Consider the following 20784-nt stretch of genomic DNA (forward strand, 5'->3'; position numbering starts at 1 on the left):
GTTTTCTGGTGCTGGCATTTCTCACATCCACAATGTATTTCTGGACGGAGTGGGCAAGGCCTGGCCAAAAGAAGCGTTGGCGAACCCAGTTGTAAGTGTGGGAGACGCCGAGGTGACCAGTGGTTGGTAAGTCGTGAATTTCACGGAGATCTGCTGACCGGAGGTGCTTCAGAATGACGAGGAGTAGTGCAGGACCATTGGGGCGAACATTGTGGCAGTATAATACACCATCCTGGAGGACAAATAAGTGAAGGGACGAATCTGAGTCAAAGATTCCAAGCGATCAATTATGGTGCGCAAGGTGGCCTCCTGGCGTTGCTCGTTGGTGACGTGGAGCAGTTGAAAAACGGAAATAACGCAAGCGTCGGTATCGGTGTCAGGAACAGCGGGTGGTTTCTCCACTGGATAACATGATAAACAGTCTGCGTTTTGATGTAGCACAAGTTGTACACTACCGTATAAGAATACTCTTGTAGCCGTAGAGCCTAGCAAACAAGCCGGCCGGTAGGATCCTTGAGTGAGGAAAGCCAACAAAGCGCGTGATGGTCCGTGATTACCGAGAAGTATGTGCCATACAAATAGGGGCGGAATTTAGAAACAGCCCAGATGAGAGCCAGCCATTCGCGCTCTGTAATCGAATAGTTGTGCTCCGTTGCTGTGAGGAGGCAGCTAGCCCAGGCAATAACACGATCTTGTCCTCGTTAGTGTTCGGCTAAGATGGCTCCGATCCCGTGGCCACTGGCATCGATACGGAAAGTGGCAGCTTGAGCAGGACCCCATGTAAACAGCACATCCTTCATGATTGTATTGCGTTTAGTGTTACATTGACGAGCATAAGGAACAAGACAAGGACGTACGTGGTGCATAAGGAACACGTACGCATGTTGGTCAGTGTAACACTAAGCTCAATACAATCATGAACATTCACCAACTAGCCCCGTTCATTGCTTTACTAAAAAGCACATCCTTCTTTAGAAGATCAGTAAGTGGTTGGGCAAATTGCTGCAAAATTTTTCATGAACCACTGAAAGTAGGAGCATAGTCCTACAAAACGTCTTTGACAGACTGAGGTACAGGAAAAGACGTAACTGCACAAATTTTCTCCCAGTCTGGTTGAATACCGAAAGCGTCAATGAGGTCGCCCAGCACTGTAATCTGCACTGTAAGTGGCACTTCGATGAATTCAGTTGGAGCCTAGCATTGTGAAAGAACAGCTGATAAGCGCACAAGGTGTGTCTCAAATGTAGGGGAAAACACGAGAATGTCCTTTAAGTAGCAAAGACATGTTGACCATTTGAACCCTTGAAGCAAAGAGCCCATCATACATTCGAACGTTGCTGGGGCATTGCATAGACCGAATAGCATAACGTTAAATTGATATAGACCATCAGGGGTGACGAATGCAGTCTTCTCTTGGTCCTTTTCATCCACAGAAATGTGCCAATAACCACACCGAAGGTCTACTGATGAAAAGTAATTGGCACCGTTGAGACAATTGAGGGCGTCATCAATGCGAGGCAATGGGCAGACATCCTTTTTCGTACTTCGGTTGAGGTGGCGATAATCGACTCAAAACACCGTGTCCCATCTTTCTTCTTAACAAGCACAATTGGCGACACCCAAGGGCTCAACGAGGGTTCAACAATGCCTTTGGCAAGCATCTTGTTCACTTCATCTTGACTAACCTTATGCTCTGATGCAAAAACTCGATATGGCCGGCAATGAATGGGACTAGCATCACCAGTATTTATGTGATGCTTAACAAACGAAGTCTGACCCAGTTGTCAATTGTTGAGGTCGAAGATGTTGCAGTAGGAAACCAAAAGGCAACATGAGCTACTACTTGTTGAGGCAATAGGTCTGAAGGAATCATGGGACTAAATGTCGCGTCAAGGCAAGTTGCATCCCGTGGACACGCTGAGGAATCGGAGCAGACGTCTACTGAAAAAGTCGTGACGTGGTCATCTGCTATAGCACGCAGCATGGCAACCGATATACCTTGGTGCAAAACTTGCTTTGTCAGGCCAAAGTCGATGACGGGGAGGCATGTCTGGTTATCAGCAACGGTTATGACTTATTGGGACACAGTGATATAGTGCATCAAAAGCACATCAGGAACAGATGTGATGACATAATCACCATCTAGCACAGGGAAAGAAGACAGCAAATCAATGAAAGCCAAAGCTTCAGTCTGCAGGCGGATGAAGACAGTTGTACTAAAGTTGTTTGGAAGTTCAGCATGAACATGCGGGAGAAGAGGAAGTTTGAGGCAAAGGGTACCGGCAGAACAGTCGAACAGCGTGGAATGCACCGTAAGAAATTCTAGGCCAAAAATAAGGTCGTGGGGGCAATTGGTCAGCACTGTAAAAAGTACTGGAACGTGGCTGCCGGCAGTGCTTACATGGGTAGTACACATTCCAGTGATGGCAACAGTGCCGTCACCAACGACGCGTACGGCTTGTGTAGTAGCAGGCGTAAGAACCTTCTTCAGTCGACGATGGAAGTTGGCACTCATGTACACCTGGGCTTCAGTATCAATTAACGCCATCAAAGGGACAGTGTTGACGTGAACATCAAGTAAGTTCTAGTTAGTTGGGAGCATCAATGGAGGATTTCAGCACGATGAAAATAATGCAGCACCACCCCAAGGAGCTGCATGGTCTAGTTTTACATCCGGGAAGGTCCATAAATAGTCGGTGATGAATAGCGGCGTTCCTGGGGCGATGGGGACCGGCAGCATAGAGGTGATGGTGAGCAAACAGGACGAGTGTCATCTACAGGAACATCAGAGGTAGGAGACATATGGCGAGGTGAGAAGCGGCGAGGATTGGCATATGGTTGAGGAGAGGGGGAAAGGTGGCTAGAATACGGGAATGTCCAGGAGCGGCAGTGGCAAGCTACATGGTCGATTCGGTGGCAACGGAAACAGATCGGCTTGTCGTTAGTTCTCCACTCAGCAGGATTGCGGAATCTGGGCAGAGAATTCAGGTCGTTGCGAGGCACAGCTGTCGGCACCAGTCTGGCATCAGGTCGGGAGACAGAGCAGGCAGTAAGAAAACCGAGGTTGGCAAATTCTTGCCTCACAACTGCCTGATAAGAGAGATTACTGGTGATTATTGGTTAGGGGTGTGGTCAAGTGGGCATGGATGAAATGGGGCTGGACTTGCAGCCTCGAGCTCACGGCAAACGATACGCATCACATTCTCGTTGAAGGGGGATGCAGTGGTAAGGTCAACGCAGGATGATGTCGCAGCCATGTTCGGGAGACGAGAGGACTATAGATTGACGCCACGGCTTTTGGCCAGCTTGAAGCAGCGGCATTCCTTGACAATGACATCGATGATAGAAACATTGTTGTAGATAAACAAATTGAAGGCGTCGTCCAAGATGTTTTTGAAGACGTGGCCTACTTTGTCAACCTTGGCTGTTTTCTTGTTGTCCTTTCGACAAAGAGCAAGCACGTCTTGTGTGTACGAGACATACGATTCAGTGAAGGACTGCACCTGATAGCAAGCTCTTTTCTTGCAGCCAGTTGGCTACCGGTCGGGTTTCCAAAGAGGTCGCGATGCTTGTCCTTGACAGCACCCTAGCTAGACAGCTCGTGCTTGTGAGTCTGGAACCTGACGTGCGGTGTTCTGCCCAAGTAGAATATATTCCATTTGCGAGCGTTAAGGTAGGGTCCCAGTGGTTGTTCTGGCTAATGCACTCGTACATGCTGAGCCAGTCCTTAACGTCAACATTGTCTTGTCCGGAGAATATGCCAGGGTCGCGGGGATTGGTAACCTTGAAGTACATTCTTGTTGGAGCCACAGGTGTAGATTCAGACGAGGTGCTGTCACTGGGAGTCATGATGGAAATCTGGACGGTGCAGCCGCTGCAGAGCTCCGTGGCGAGGACGGGGAACGCCAACCTCCACCAAAATGTTACACGAACAATGTATTGAACACTAGAGGCTATTTACAAAGTATATTTACAAAAGCAACTGCAGCGCTGGCCAGTTCAGTCGACAGCTCGAGACTCAGGAGCAGTTTACCTTTGTTGGGGCGCCTGCACGCATCATTCAAAAGAAACATGCAATATGCATGTAGCAATATTATTTATAATAGCAGTCATTGTGTTTTGTGGGTGTTGGTTATTTTCATCTATAAATGGCATTGAGCCTTGCAGCCCTGTGAGTACAAAACTTGTGCAGCATGCTCACGTACGTAAATACGCAGCTTTTCACCGAGAATTCCCATGCTCTGTTACCCACTTGTTAAAGAGGGTGGGAGTCTTTTTACAAAAAAATTCTGTCACACAACTCTGATTCCATTCTCAAACTGATGCTATGCAGGAAAGTGTATAGAATACACAGAGAGAGAGAGAGAGAGAGAGACAGGTAAATCTTATTTTACAAATGCCTCTTTGTCTTAGCTGTCATCACTGGTAACATCTCATGTAGGTCTGCGGGGTTGGGAATAGCCCTCAATGTGCTGAATGTACTGCACAAGGAGTCACCTTAACATGAGGCGAACATATTCAGGTCAAGTGGTCCAGCTCACTCACCAGTGGGAAATAGAGGACGTGTCATTTTTCTATGTGCACGTGCATACAGTTGAATATCTTAACTGAATCTGTGTTCAAATATACTATCCGCTACTTACCTACAAGCTTGTCTAAACCAAGTTTGAAATTATCCATATCACTTCGATTATTCTCTGCCAAAATGAGAGCCGAGTACCTTCGCTCTAAGCAAACTAAACTGTACCGTCATGGTGTTCAAAGATATGAGCTATGTGCTATCCACGGGAAAAGCATGTAGTGAGGATTATCCACAATTTAGAATCTTCCTATTCACTTCATGAGGACATGATTATGGTGGTTCATTGAAGTTTCTGCCGCCAATGCGACACATGTTGTTCATGCTTTGCTCCATGTTGCCTTGGATGATAGAAAAAAAAAAGAGGCTTCTTGCTTTCTTTAAAGCATTTCCAGCAACTGTATGCTCAGCAGCTCATTGCAAGCAGCAGGAGAGTCAAAGAAGCTCACTGTTTAGGCTGGTGCGCTCAGGATGAGGGCATCATGCACAGCATACACAGGCACACACTCGTGCAGTTATGACAGATGGCACTAGAGAGCCCTTTCAGAGAGCACACACAACTTTTTTCCGTGAAAAAATAATAATAAAATAAAAATGGCTGTGCCATGTGACAACCATACACTATTAGGAAGGAGGAGACATGCAGCACTTGGCACAAGATACGGGGGACGTCCAGTTGTGCTTATGATCACAAGAATCCCTCGTTATAACGAAATCACTTAACTCAAAATATCGCTTTATTCAAAATTTCTTCGGTCCCAACCCAAACGCATGCATCTTAAGCCGGATTACTTGACGCACACGAACAGCTTGACCCACTTAGAGTGAAGTGGCAAGTGGAAGCATCGCCACCGCCGAGTGGCGTTGACCCTATTGCACATGCTGTGTCAAATTAATACCACCAACAAATTAGTCTCATGCAGACGCAGAACAGGCCACAAAAGTACCAAACCCACTACTGATGACCGCCTAGTAACGGGTACCAAGCGAGTGCCGAGTGCTCCCAGCTGTTTACTGCGGAGCGAATGGCAGCTGTCAGTTTCCATGTGCAGCGCTCTCGAACAGTTAATCTCAGTCGCAGTTGCATCGCTGGTGTCCCTCGTGATAGAATCCACACGAAAGTAAAGTTTTCCTGGCGCTTTGCGATGCCGGAAAACTGCAGTCTCTTGGATGCTGAAAAGTGGCCAAAATACCGTGGGCAGACTTGCGCCGTAGCATTCCATGGAGTGCACTCGATAAGCAAAGTTTTACCGCTCTAAAGAGCACTTCTGGTGCTGAAACGTGCCGGAAAGCACAAAAGAAATGTCCCTCCAATTATAAGTGCCATGTTCGATGCAAGGAGCTACGTTAACAAATCGGAAAGATAACTTTGGGGAAGCCGATCTAGAAATTTGCTCACCGCTTGCCATAGTCGGCCTGCATTGCAATAAAACACCGCCCCTAGCTACGTTGCACTTTTGACGGTGCAAACCGACTGATAACTTGCTGAAAACACAATAAATCTGAGTGCTCACAGTGGCGAGTCAGGCTGTCAACATGGCGGGTCAACGCAAGCTGATGTTTCCCCGACGAGATTCTTGAGTCGGTCATGCTTGATTTGCGCCATCCGACTTTAGACAAACAGTCTAACTGCGTGGTAGGGTCATTGAATCTTGTTCCTAGACATTTATCAATGGCGCAGAAGCAACGATATATCGACACACGAACCGCAGAATTAGCACAGTGTCGTCAACAACGGTCCAACGAAAAACTTCGTTTTGTAAACTTCACGGCTGCACACCTTGGGAAAAAATTGCCCAGTGATCGCGCAAAGCCTCTGCTGCAAAACTGTTCACTTTTCATGGTTGCACTGGGTACCCACAATGAGTGGCTAATCGCTTTTTGAGCACAGCAAGCACAACCTCAAAATCAAGCCGCGGCATTTGCGATGCTTTCCAGCGCGATACTCCCGTAGTCTTCCGTGACCTCCGCACTTCCCCTAAAAAAGTGGCCACTGCCTTCCCCTCCTCATTCACTCTCCAGTCTGCAAGCCATCTGGACGCCAGTCACTCCTCTCACTCGCCTTCATGTCAACTCCTCGCCTCCTCACTGCCAGTTTCGACGTTGCTGCTCCTCCAAAGCTGCCCTTTTCCAACCTGCCCTCCCAAGCACAATCTTCCACCAACAGGTGCCCTTTCGCGGTTCCTGCTTCTTGGTCTCCACAGCTCCGATCGCCTTTCTTCTGCTACACGTGAAGCCGATGCCAAGCCCACCATTGCAACCGTCTCCATCACCAGCGTGCACTGAGGAGGAAATTGAGATGCCCTGACGACATTTTGAAGCTTCTGCCTTCTGCATTGCCCGCCACATTCAGTCTCTTTGGCGCCGATGGCGCGTGCATTTAGATCCATGCTGCAGGCCATGTGATGGTGTGTTATTAGGAGTACTTTGTTAGGCATGCTTCGTGTGTGCTTTTGTGGTCTACAGTGATTAATGGCTGCATCAGTTTCTGGGCGAAAGTGTCTGACTTTGGAGCAGAAAGTTCTGCTGATGAAAGAAGTGGGAAAAGGTGGCCAGCAGAAAACTGACGTCGCAAAGGAATTCGGCATACCGCCATCTACTTTATCAACTGTATTGAAAAACAAGAAAGCTGTGCTGGATGGCTTTGAAAAGAGCTTCTCGGCAAAGAGAAAGAGGAATCGCGATTCGAAATACCTTGAAGTGGAAGGTACACTTCTACGGTGGCTGAAGAACACCAGAAGTGCAAATCTCCCCGTACATGGACCTGCGCTTACTGCAAAAGCCAAAGCTCTCGCCCTCTAAATGGGCCATAAAGGTTTCAAGTGCAGCAATCGCTGGCTTGAGCGGTTCAAGAAACAACACGGCGTAACCTTTTCATGGAAAGAACTCGCACCTTCGAAGGTCGCCAACTGCTTTGCACAAGCTGCCTTTTCCCGCTCCATCGTCAGTCAGCCTGATGATTACCAGCCTGACGATGACCGGACTTGCAGCGACCTGTACGAGGCTGTTCATAAAATTGCTGGCCGAGAGGTAGAAGGCGACTTCGACACATTTGCGTTGGCTGTCGTTGCTGCTCCCGTGGTAGCCCCAGCAACAGATGCGGAGATAATTGACACATACTATTGGTGGCCCTAACTAGGACGAAGAGCCGGCAGATGAAGATCCACGTGAAGTGCCAAGTATGGTGCAGACATGGGAGTACCTACGTCTGCTGCAAAATAAGGTTGAATGCATGAGCGGCAACCACAGCCTCGTGCAGTGCTTGGTCAAAATAGAGCAGGGGTTGCTCACGCCCGGTAAGAAGTTTGAACCAGCCAAGGATCACTGCCTTTTTTGCACCTGAATAAAGTTTTGCTTTACTGAATACATTGTATTTTGACTTCCTTGCAGTTGTGGCGCAATTAAAGCTCGATTGCTTTAGCTTTTCTCGAGTGGTCGCTTATATCGAATTACCGCTTATAACGAATTTTTTCGCTGTCCGCTGACTTCATTATAACGAAGGATTACTGCACATCTACAGCAATAAAATAGCCTCGTTACACCTTTCACATCACACAGGCTACATAATCACCTCAGCTTCACGCGCATATTTGGTAACACGAACATTTTTTACATATCCGCATGTGGAATGATCTTCCAGATGATATTGTCCCTGATAATAACCTGAATACGTTTCGTCAGAAGCTTGAGGTACATTTTTTACAATAGTGCTGTGACATGGATTAGTTGTTTAAGTTCCTAATTTGCTTATTTTGTGATGTGTTGCATTTTCTTCTTCACTTGCACTCAAATGCTCTTTTAATGCTTATTTCGCAAACATATTGTTTTTTTTTTCACTTGCATTGGAATCTTGTTTTGCATTTTGCAATTTACTTTGTTGCATTGCATTTCGATGCTCACTTGCTTCGTAACCCTGTTTCTTACTAGTTTGCTTGTGCTTTCTTTGTAATAACTAAACCCCCCTTACTCAATGCCCTTTGGGCCTGTAAGATATTTTAAATAAATAAATAAATAACTAAATAAGATTGATTGAGATAGATGGAGATAAATGGAGAGCCAGGGAAGGGGTGGCAATCTTCAAAGGATGCTGCTTTTATTTATGGAGGGGCTTTAGATTGTCTAGGCTTTCATAACTGCAGAAAGCTAAAGACACTGGAAGCTGAAAGAATTACACTTAAAAGAAAAGGAGGCTGATTACTGTGACATTGTATACACTACTGAGTGTTGCAGCTGTTTGTTAGTTTAAACCTTATATGGGCTTAAAATTAAGCTCTCTTAACGTGTTATGGGTAGTCCGTAGTAGTGCCCCACAACTGCAACTATATTGTGCAATCAGGATACACTAAGGAAATTTACCACAAGCAATTAATATAATATCTGTGCCCAGCACTAACAAAGCAATGCTATGGGCTAACCTAAGTTGCACTTTCATCATCATCATCATCAGCCTAGTTACGCCCACTGCAGGGCAAAGGCCTCTCCCATACCTCTCCAACTACCCCGGTCATGTACTAATTGTGGCCATGTTGTCCCTGCAAACGTCTTAATGTCATCCGCCCACCTAACTTTCTGCCGCCCCCTGCTACGCATCCCTTCCCTTGGAATCCAGTCCGTAACCCTTAGTGACCATCGGTTATCTTCCCTCCTCATTACATGTCCGGCCCATGCCCATTTCTTTTTCTTGATTTCAACTAAGATGTCGTTTACCCGCGTTTGTTGCCTCACCCAATCTGCTCTTTTCTTATCCCTTAACGTCACACCCATCATTCTTCTTTCCATAGCTCGTTGCGTCGTCCTCAATTTCAGCAGAACCCTTTTCGTAAGTCTCCAGGTTTCTGCCTTATATGTGAGTACTGGTAACACACAGCTGTTATACACTTTCCTTTTGAGGGATAGTGGCAACCTGCTGTTCATGATTTGAGAATGCCTCCCAAACGCACCCCAGCCCATTCTTATTCTTCTGGTTATTTCAGTCTCATGATCCGGATCCGTGGTCACTACCTGCCCTAAGTAGATGTAGTCCCTTACTCCTTCCAGTGCTTCGCTACCTATCGTAAACTGCTGTTCTCTTAGGAGCCTGTTAAACATTACTTTAGTTTTCTGCAGATTAATTTTCAGACCCACCCTTCTGCTTTGCCTCTCCAGGTCAGTGAGCATGCATTGCAATTGGTCTCCTGAGTTACTAAGCAAGGCAATATCATCAGCGAATCGCAAGTTGCTAAGGTATTCTCCATCAACTTTTATCCCCAATTCTTCCCACTCCAGGCCTCTGAATACCTCCTGTAAACATGCTGTGAATAGCATTGGAGATATCGTATCTCCCTGTCTGACGCCTTTCTTTATAGGGATTTTGTTGCTTTCTTTGTGGAGGACTACGGTGGCTGTGGAGCCGCTATAGATATCTTCCAGTATCTTTACATATGGCTCATCTACACCCTGATTCCGTAATGCCTCCATGACTGCTGAGGTTTCGACTGAATCAAACGCTTTCTCGTAATCAATGAAAGCTATATATAAGGGTTGGTTATATTCTGCACATTTCTCTATCACTTGATTGATAGTGTGAATATGGTCTATTGTTGAGTAGCCTTTACGGAATCCTGCCTGGTCCTTTGGTTGACAGAAGTCTAAGGTGTTCCTGATTCTATTTGCGATTCCCTTAGTAAATACTTTGTAGGCAACGGACAGTAAGCTGATCGGTCTATAATTTTTCAAGTCTTTGGCGTCCCCTTTCTTATGGATTAGGATTATGTTAGCGTTCTTCCAAGATTCCGGTACGCTCGAGGTTATGAGGCATTGCGTATACAGGGTGGCCAGTTTCTCTAGAACAATCTGACCACCATCCTTCAACAAATCTGCTGTTACCTGATCCTCCCCAGCTGCCTTCCCCCTTTGCATAGCTCCTAAGGCTTTCTTTACTTCTTCTGGCGTTACCTGTGGAATTTCGAATTCCTCTAGGCTATTCTCTCTTCCACTATCGTCGTGGGTGCCACTGGTACTGTATAAATCTCTATAGAACTCCTCAGCCACTTGAACTATCTCATCCATATTAGTAACGATATTGCCGGCTTTGTCTCTTAACGCACACATCTGATTCTTGCCTATTCCTAGTTTCTTCTTCACTGTTTTTAGGCTTCCTCCGTTCCTGAGAGCCTGTTCAATTCTATCCATATTATAGTTCCTGATGTCCGCTGTCTTACGCTTGTTGATTAACTTAGAAAGTTCTGCCAGTTCTATTCTAGCCATAGGGTTAGAGGCTTTCATACATTGGCGTTTCTTGATCAGATCTTTCGTCTCCTGCGATAGCTTACTGGTTTCCTTTCTAACGGAGTTACCACCGACTTCTATTGCGCACTCCTTAATGGTTCCCATGAGATAGTCGTTCATTGCTTCAACACTAAGGTCCTCTTCCTGAGTTAAAGCCGAATACCTGTTCTGTAGCTTGATCCGGAATTCCTCTAGTTTCCCTCTTACCGCTAATTCATTGATTGGCTTCTTGTGTACCAGTTTCTTCCGTTCCCTCCTCAAGTCTAGGCTAATTCGAGTTCTTACCATCCTATGGTCACTGCAGCGTACCTTGCCGAGTACGTCTACATCTTGTATGATGCCAGGGTTCGCGCAGAGTATGAAGTCGATTTCATTTCTAGTCTCACCATTCGGGCTCCTCCATGTCCACTTTCGACTAACCCGCTTGCGGAAAAAGGTGTTCATTATCCGCATATTATTCTGTTCTGCAAACTCTACTAATAATTCTCCTCTGCTATTCCTAGAGCCTATGCCATATTCCCCCACTGACTTGTCTCCAGCCTGCTTCTTGCCTACCCTGGCATTGAAGTCGCCCATCAGTATAGTGTATTTTGTTTTGACTTTACCCATCGCCGATTCCACGTCTTCATAAAAGCTTTCGACTTCCTGGTCATCATGACTGCATGTAGGGGCATAGACTTGTACCGCCTTCAATTTGTACCTCTTATTAAGTTTCACAACAAGACCTGCCACCCTCTCGTTAATGCTATAGAATTCCTGTATGTTACCAGCTATTTCCTTATTAATCAGGAATCCGACTCCTAGTTCTCGCCTCTCCGCTAAGCCCCGGTAACACAGTACATGCCCGCTTTTTAGCACTGTATATGCTTCTTTTGTCCTCCTAACCTCACTGAGCCCTATTATATCCCATTTACTACCCTCTAATTCCTCCAATAATACTGCTAGACTCGCCTCACTAGATAGCGTTCTAACGTTAAACGTTGCCAGGTTCAGATTCCAATGGCGGCCTGTGATAAAGTGCAACTAACTCCGGACAAGTTGCACTTTATCATTCTGTAATTAGAGAAAATTCAATTGCTCCACTAACAGAACACTAATTACTGATGTAATGCTTTCCGTAAGGCAGTTTAGAGCACTAAAGCATGTCTGATTTTTTAGAGTTACCTAATCAGACATGCTTCAGCTGTTGGGAGTTGCTTTGCTCCTGTTTACATTTCTCCTTTTTTGACTCTGACTATGCTTATATTAATGCAAGCACTGTTTAGTTAGCAGACTTTGAAAACTGCCTTCTGGCACCACTCCTTGTTTTTGTTGTATATTGAAGGTACTTGCTTATGCTGCAGATTATATATTTTGTAAGGAGCAAGTAAGATTAAAAATTGAAGTTCAAACCTTGTCCTTTTCAGCAAGTAGCCTAGTTTATAGCGCTGCTAAATCCTGTCTGCATGTCAGTGTGTGGTGTGATTACGTGCAGGTTTTTGTTACATTTGGTTTGCATTACTTAGCTTTGCTTTTGTTTGTTCCCATCCAGTGCCAGCTCTTGCTTCCAGTTGCTTGAAAATGGACTAGTGGTGAGCCCCGATGTTGTAGCCAAAATGTTGGACATGTCAGCATCACAGAAAGTTCAGGCACTCTACCACAACTACAGCATTGTGGGAATTGAGGTGAGCATGAGAAGCCCTTATCGAGGCAAGCCTCGATAAAAGAATAATTCAGGCATACCAGTTGCACTAATTCTGATTTGTTACACGCTATGGTGGCTCAATGACTGTTGCTGAGCATGAATTTGTGGGCTCATTTCCCACCACGGCAGCTGCATGCATTCCCATGGGGGTAGAATGCAGAAGCACCCCACGTTAAAGAGATTTGGGTGGTCAAAATTAATTTTGAGCCACTCGTACTAGAGTGTCCCTTATAGCTCCAGTGCTGCCTTGGGGTCCATCTTTTTCATCATAAAATGCATCTTTTCTCTCTCTGCTTTTGGTCACACTTAGACAATGCTACAAGGATGCACTCTCAGAAGAAGCCAACAAACAAAGACACCAAGGACAGCATAAGGGAATATATATCTACTTATTAATTCTGTTAAAGAAACGATAAATTAATGGAAATGAAAGCGGATGAAAATACAACTGGCCGCAGGTGGGAAACGAACCCACGTCTTCGCATTACACATGTTATGCTCTTGCCAAGTGAGCTACCGTGGTGCCAGTACTTATGTTTATCTACTAGAACTAAACCTGGGAGTGTTAGCCAGCATTACAGCTCACGGCCTTGACGGCAGATGTAGGGCATCTTTTTTTGTTGCAGGCGTCACATGCACGTGATCTTTTTGGGGGAAGGCAACTGGTTAATAAACCCACACGTGCTACCTGAAGGCATCAATGCTGCTGGATTCGAGGCCTCGCTGTGTAGTGAACAAGAAGAAAGGACACCGAGGGCCTGATTTTTATTAGTCATATCATAAAAAGCCAACAAACAAAGATGCCAAGGACAACATAGGGGAAACTATATGTATACTTATTAATTGAATTAAAAAGTGATAAATTAATGGAAATGAAAGTGGATGAAAAAACAGCTGACCGCAGGTAGGGCAGAAACCCATGTCTTCGCATGGCACAAGGCGCATTTGTGACACATAAAATGTCTTCACCTGTTGTACATGCAATAAGCATGAATGATGTAGGTTTCTGTAAGCTTGCAGTGCTTAGAGCTAAGTTGCTGGCTCCTGTTGGGCATAGAGTTGCTTAGTGTATGTGTCGGTAAGTGTTCATTCTTACTCTTGCATCTCATGTACATGCACGGCTTCTGATGTCTGCATGATTTTAAATGCTTGTTGTTCTTATAACTGCTGTTACAAGCCTGAATTTACCAGGTGTGGGACTCTCTTAATGGTTCCTTTCCATAGTGAACAAGCCTTTGTCATGGTGAGCTGCACCAATAATAGCAAGTGATCAACTCAGCTCACAATGGGTAAAAAATGCCTCACAGGAAGCCCTCTGACAAACTTAAATGCCAATTTGTTTCTTATTGCGCTTTATGAAATGAACAAGATGGCCACAATTGCACCAGTTGAAGAAATTCTGCATCTTGGCTTTCTCTTGCATTTGACTGGCAGTGGTAGATGCACTGTTGTAAATAGAGCTGGTATAGTTGGTATGGTAACGGTAATTTCTTTCAGTGTGCGAGGGGGTTCTGCATAAATTCACATACACAAACATACACATGCATTCACACATGCACATATGCACGTGTGCAGCCAGACAAGACAGAGAGGACGTACACTCAAAAACAGCTTATGAAGTTTGCTTCTTGAAGTTCAACAAAACCTTGTCCTCATGATTCGTATGTGTACTTCAGCTACAAATGTGAGCATAAAGTTGGGAGCTGGTTGGCACAAAATTTCATTCTTTATTTTCTGTTTCCACTGGTAAATTGAAGAAAGTAAATTGAACGGCACCAAAGCTAGGAAACATGAATATGTGTGACTGAAAGGAAAGTCATGTAGTTAATGTAGTGTAGTAAATGTGCCTGAGAAATGTTCCAGAATCAGCTCACTATTTGCACATTGAGAATGCAGCATGATATCTGTCATTGGTACGGATCAGTGAAGAGTTTCCTTCTAATCCTTGTCCAGTGCTTTCTGTCTTCTGCTTTTTTCCAAGCTGTCTCCGTGTTCCTAAATCTTGTGTTCTTAGTAGGAACACATGCTGGCTAGGCCATGCATTTCAATACATTTAATGTTGTATGCTCCCACATAAGAGTTCCTGATAATGAATAATGTGCATGCCACAGTGTCAAATGGTGGCTGTTCAAAGGCGTCCGCAGAACTTTTTGCAGAGGGGGGGGGGGCAATGCGTTGGCCAGAGTTGGAGGTAGGGACACTAGGGTAGCACCAGAAAGGCACTACAGTCAAACCTCGATATAACGAAGTTGTATTTGCAGTAAAAAACTTCGTTAAATCGTGAATTTCGTTAATTGAGGTTCTAAAGTTTCAGCATTAAAAACAACTTCACAATTTCCCTGAGCATTCCGGCTGGATAATATCTTGTCCACAAATCGCAAGAAGGTCAGGCCATAATAGCGTAGATATGAGCACCAGCGCGTGCGGTGCATATCAGACCGAGAGCAATGCATTGATGTGGCTCACGGCGTCGGAGATTTGCGTGTGTTGCATCGTGTGACGCCGTAAATCTTGGACGCCATAGTTGCGCTTAGTACCCGCAGCCGAGGCCCACAAATTAAAAACAAAAGTGTAAAAAGATGCAGATATTGGTCCCGAGCAAAAAAAGAAAAAGAGAGAGAGAAAGTTAGTTTTGTTAGATAGGTGAAGCATTGATAGCGATAGCAAAGACTACACGAAGTAAGGTTCATAGTTTTATAGGTGCCACATGCACTCTGGCAAACATTAACAGATCTCATTTGATGGCCATGAACTTGCAGTCACAACGTGAGTAACCTTGAGATTATGTTACCACCAACACTAGACGCGGGGGAACAACAAAATGCACCTCCATCACCATCCATTTCAGCTTGCTGCAGAGAGATCACCTCTAAGATCAATACGGCGTGTGGCCTGTGCACGGACGTGCACAAGGAGGAGAAAACAGATAACTGCGTGTTCCTGCCCCCTTATATTGTTAGAAGTGGGTTCGAGTGTACTGGCCTCTCTGACTTTCAATGCAGTGCAAGCTTATGGTGATGGGGTGGTCGACATTTCGGCAAGGAGGGTCTACAAGGAGATGTGACGCCACAGGAGGGTGTTACACTCTCCCTACTTAGTGTAGCAGTCAAGAGTTTTTCCTAAATGTAGCTGGCAGTTTATGGGAAAACTGAAGTTCTCGCAATAAGACTACATAAATCTCTTTGAGTTCAGAAAAAGAAAATGTAAAAGAAAGAAAAGAAAATTAAAACTTTCTCTCATAATTGTTTGCCATCTTCAATAGCCAGCACAGGCAGTCTTCCTTTCACTGCCGTGACAAGACCAGCAAAATTAGTTGTAGTGTGTAATATGCAAAGTTGACTTGCAATGATGAAGGGCGTCTCATACAGATATATGGGACCTGAGTGTGCTAATCAAGCTGTGCAGCTTTTGCTAGTGCATTAAAAAAAACAACCTAAAATTTCGGGGGGGGGGGGAGGCAGCTGCCCCCCTTGGCCCCCTTCCCCTTCCGTATTCCCATGCGGCTGTTGTGAAATGTATTAAAATTAAGCTACTATCCATCATACAGAGGCCATTAGCATAAACTACAACTAAACACCAGGGTGTGCTACCTTTCCTTTTTTTCTCTTTATAGAACTTCCATGAAGTAAAAGAGAACGATGAATACAAACGAAAGGAAAAAGGTCTGCATTATAATAAAGCCCTAAAGGAAGCGCTAAAATAATTTTACTGCTTTCCTGTACTGTTTAAAATACCATTCTACACATATATGCAAGTATATCTTTATTGGAAATGTCAGAAATTTACTGCACCTGCAAAAAAAAAAGTAGTCTGCAAGAACTGGGGAGAAAAAAAGGAAATGTCTGAATTTTTTTTCTCCCTGTCAGTCTTGATTTTTGTTTTCCTTTTATAGCTTTTATATGCAGCCACTTGTCTGTTCTGGTAGGCTTACAAATTGACCCTTTGTGTGCCTGATCGAGGGCAGTCTAAATGTTTGGCGCACACGAGCACTAAGCTTTCTTTCTTTCATTCTTGTGTAGTTTACTCATTTGATTCCCTTTAACCTTTCTTAATCATTGTGCAACTCATCCATGTTTTTCTTTCTGTCATCTCTCTGCTCAGAAATGTACACCAGGAAGAAACCCCTACCAGATGAAGTGGACCGAAATATGTGTCCTGATTGTAGCCTGTCTCATTGCTGTGATGGGCTTCATCTTAACTGTGATACTCTGTTTTGTTCGTGCCAAGTAAGTTGATAGGTCACAACTTACTTCAATCTTTATAAGGCACATCTACAGTACGGCCCACCTTTATAGGGAACACACAGTCATGCGGCTGATGCTTCAAGGGCACTGCAGCTGCAGGTGCCAGTTGAAGCACTGCTGACACATTGTGCTGGTATGCATGGAAGAGCCAGCATAATGTGCTTCAAGTCCTACTACAAAACTGTGGGCTTCCCAACCTCCCTGAGAGAATAATATGCATGTGCTCTATTGCTGCTGTCCCCTTTAACTGTGGGCTGCACTGTACAGTTGTGAAATTGTTCCTTGATATTAATGTCTACTTACATTATTCGTATGTGCAGAACTAGGCGCCACAGCTTTACCGCACAGGCGTTTGGTTTAAAAATGCCGTGTCTTTTTTGTTCCAGCTACAAGACTAACCTCAAGAGAAAACTCAAACGTAAGAAACTGTAACCTTGCTTCTTTCTTCAGTTATTTTTTTTTAAGTAAAGTGATTGTAAAAAGGTGAAGAGCTACACTAAAAATTTTGTGTGCAAGTACTCTTTTTATAAAGTGATTATACTGAATTCAATTTGTAAGCAGAGGTAGACAATATGCAAAACCTGCAAGTGCACTTTTTGCTTTATAATTTGCACCCTTGTATGAGCTGCAGCACTTCAGTAAGCAGCTACTTGAAGAAAAAGTTTGTATGAAAGAATGATATTCTCTTATAAAACAACATTACACCTTTATAACATTATGCTAATACTTGAAGTTCTACAATATAACCATGCATATGTGGTACCATAAGTGGAACTGTCTCAGTGAAATACCAAGGGTATGTTTGATTCGCCTGCACCAGTTGAACCAGTTCGCAAGGTGCTGCACCCTGCCATTCATTTCAGCGGTGCAGCAATGGCGCCCACAGAACCACGACGTTCGTTTCAAAAGGTGCAGGAAAGGTGCAAGGCTGGTTCATGATTTTGCTGCACCCACTCCACTGTCAATGCCGACTTGGTGCAAGCATACAGGTGCGAAGCAGCGGCGCAGCAGACGACGCAGCAGACGGGCGCGAGCACCGTTAAAACTCCGCTTACCCACGTCTGATGTGTCTATGCAACTGTGGTGTGTTTACGCCCCAGAAACCAATCATACCTGCAGTTCAGGACCTCTCAAACTTACGCACTCCGTGCACATTAGTCCGACATAGCATAATGCCTACACCACGTCTGCACCTTTGCATTCGTTTCGAGTGTTTCGCTGGGCCTGCACCTCCGGAATCGAGCTGCACAGTTTCTGAACTTCTCGTGAACCGCCGTGAACTGGTCCACAGTGGTGCAGGCGAATCGAACAGACCGCAACTTACCGTATCTATTCAAATATAGGTTGGCCTTTATTTTTTGGAAATGTTTCCCAACATAAGCTATTGACCTATATTCATGTCCAAAGAATCTCAGCTTCTCTTCGGAAACAAACCTAGCAACAGTGTCGAGCTAATGGAGCTCCTCCATCGTGCGCGCTGTAAAGTCAGTCTGGAGATTATTCACGCTGGCTTTAACAAATGCTACATATCAACGCACTCGATGACACCAAGTACGAGTTTGTTTGGGTTGCCGAGTATTCCTGCAAAACATTTGAGGAGGACGACTTCTTAGGGAGTTCAGACGAGGATGCCGCTCGTGGCATCGACTAGCGAGATTTAGTAACCAAGCCTATGGTAAATAAAGGTCTGTCATGGTCATAGTTTCTGTTATCTGAAAGGATATGGGTCGGTCTATATTTAAATCATAATTTTTTCATTACTTGGCAAGTTTAATATATAGGGGTCAACCTATATTCATGTTTGACCTATTTTCAAGTAAGTACAGTAGTCACTGATTCAAATTCTTGTTTGTTTATTTTGTATAACCGTTTACCTAAACGAGATTCCCACATGTAGCATACAATTTATCATTGCAATAGAGCTTACTACGTTTTCTTAAGGATTTCATTGTTGAAACACCTTGTGTTTGGAAAGAAAACTATGTGTGCATGGTTTTTGATAAAGTTGCATTGCATATAGTGTATCTATACTTGAATGTTTTGAAGTTTATCATGTCATAATTTAACTTTTTCTTTCAGAGCGTGGTCCTAGACGACTTTGTGAGCAGACGTAAGTCAGTTCTTTATAATCATATAAACTTTTAGCTGTTGGAAGGGTTAACGTAATTCAGGTATAGATTACCGTGGCACAAAGTAGAGTGAATGTGTGCGTCATGGTGTACGGTCATATAATAGATTACTATCAACTATGATCAGGAAAAACAGAAACATCTGTTTATTGAGTGTCCATATTTTTACTCATTAATGCTATACCCACTTGTTTTGGCATGGTACTTTGTCATTTGACACACACAGCTGTAATGCACTTAGAAAAATCTTACTACTCCTAGTGTCACCTTAGTTGTAAAAGTTGTCATGTTGATTTGACTTTGCATATTTAAGAACATATTCACATATGTATGCTAGACTGATAGGCAGACAGTAGTTGTGCTGGGTTTGCTTCAAGCAGCAAGTTTTGTTGCCTTGTGTAGAGATGGGCTGCCACTCATATATCACTCCTTTTATTTTTTTATCAGAAAGTTTACTTTGTATGCATCTGAGCTTGTTCACCTAAATACATTAGCCAGAACACTGGAAATTGCAGCCAGAGATAGATCACGCTCCCATTCTCAGTATCTTTATCCTCTGTATGATGTATGCAAGTATAAATTGAGGCTGCACTGACTTTTAAGATGGAGATCAGGCCAGTATTTGTGAATACGGTAACAGAACACATGATCCATATATAGTCAACTAAGTCTCCTGATAGGAATTAGTTATATTACAAGTTTCATCATGGCATAGTTGACTGAGGCTCTTGAATATGACAAAGTGATGTGTCATGAGGAATGGTTTTCACCTAGAAGTGTACTTAAGTAGATTGTTAATGAAACAACTGAGAGTAACAAAATGCATGAAAAGAAAGAAATTTGAAATGTTAGAGGCTGTGTGTATGTTTTCATGCGCATACTATCGCAATTTGCTGGCTATTTAAGTTGTGCTTTTCTACATGCTGCAACCTGCAGTACATCACTACCTGTCTGGTCTATGTAAATGGTCACCACCCTGAAGGCAGGGTTGTGACCTGTTACATTGGTAGGCATGTTTTCTGGCGTGTTTTGCACATGCTATGCATAACATGCTTGTGGCATTAATGTGACGCATCATCACGGTTATAAAGTAGCAGAATGTTGCTTTTATTATGCCAGGTGTTTCAGTGAACATGTAAAGCACAGTGCAGCAGAAAATAAGAGACAAAATTTTCAGCAACACACCATTCATTATGCGAGGGACCACAGTCTATGTGACAAGCACTGGTGAATGGAATCATGAAGCAAGAGTCACAGACACTCTCGAGTTAACAACTCTAGGGTTCATGTTGTAAAAATTGAAGCCAGCCAGTATTCAGATCATGTCTATTCATTAAAAACCCTGTGCCTAGGAACAGTCTTGAGAAACATGTATGCAAAACATGCAGTGAAATACATGCGAGTTCCAGTAGATGTTTTTCTCACTGCATGGGAACATCAATATAGCGTACAGAACCTTAATGTAATCATTTCATAGGGCAATTGGTTGCTAGGAAGAATTTGCAATCTCCTGTAGTTGTGCTAAGCACCAGTGGCAGACTTGGAGCTCAGTGTAAGATAAATTGTGCCAGTTTTGTGTCAAATGTCGACCACAGTTGTGCCACTTTATGGGAATGCAGCTGCATGCTGACGACATGTTCTTGTTTTTCAGTCCAGCAGTGTCCATGATATCTCTCCCAAGGTATGTTAACAAACTATTATAAATAGTGTGTTTCAAAGGACACCTGAACAACTTTTACTGTCATGAATGAGAACACATGTAATGTGTACTGCATGTGGTCATGGTCATCTTGACCTAATATACTGATCTCCATATTGTGGGGAGCCCATAAATTCAAGCAAAATTTTACACTTTCTTTGACTTCAGTGCTTCTCTCGCTA

General features: G+C 44.1%; 1 protein-coding gene across 2 annotated transcripts in view; it reads left to right on the plus strand.

The window, feature by feature from the left end:
- The window catches only part of Cad74A (cadherin 74A), a 109010-nt gene that overhangs the window by 81148 nt on the left and 7078 nt on the right, over positions 1 to 20784 (plus strand). For both annotated transcript variants that reach the window (XM_075688062.1, XM_075688068.1), the window contains exons 36-40: positions 12378 to 12510; positions 16632 to 16756; positions 17161 to 17192; positions 18854 to 18884; positions 20555 to 20584. In XM_075688062.1, the coding sequence (XP_075544177.1) occupies positions 12378 to 12510; positions 16632 to 16756; positions 17161 to 17192; positions 18854 to 18884; positions 20555 to 20584 (351 nt within the window). The remainder of the gene's footprint in view (positions 1 to 12377; positions 12511 to 16631; positions 16757 to 17160; positions 17193 to 18853; positions 18885 to 20554; positions 20585 to 20784) is intronic.

Source organism: Dermacentor variabilis, chromosome 1 (assembly GCF_050947875.1).
Source record: "Dermacentor variabilis isolate Ectoservices chromosome 1, ASM5094787v1, whole genome shotgun sequence".
Lineage (NCBI taxonomy): Eukaryota > Metazoa > Arthropoda > Arachnida > Ixodida > Ixodidae > Dermacentor > Dermacentor variabilis.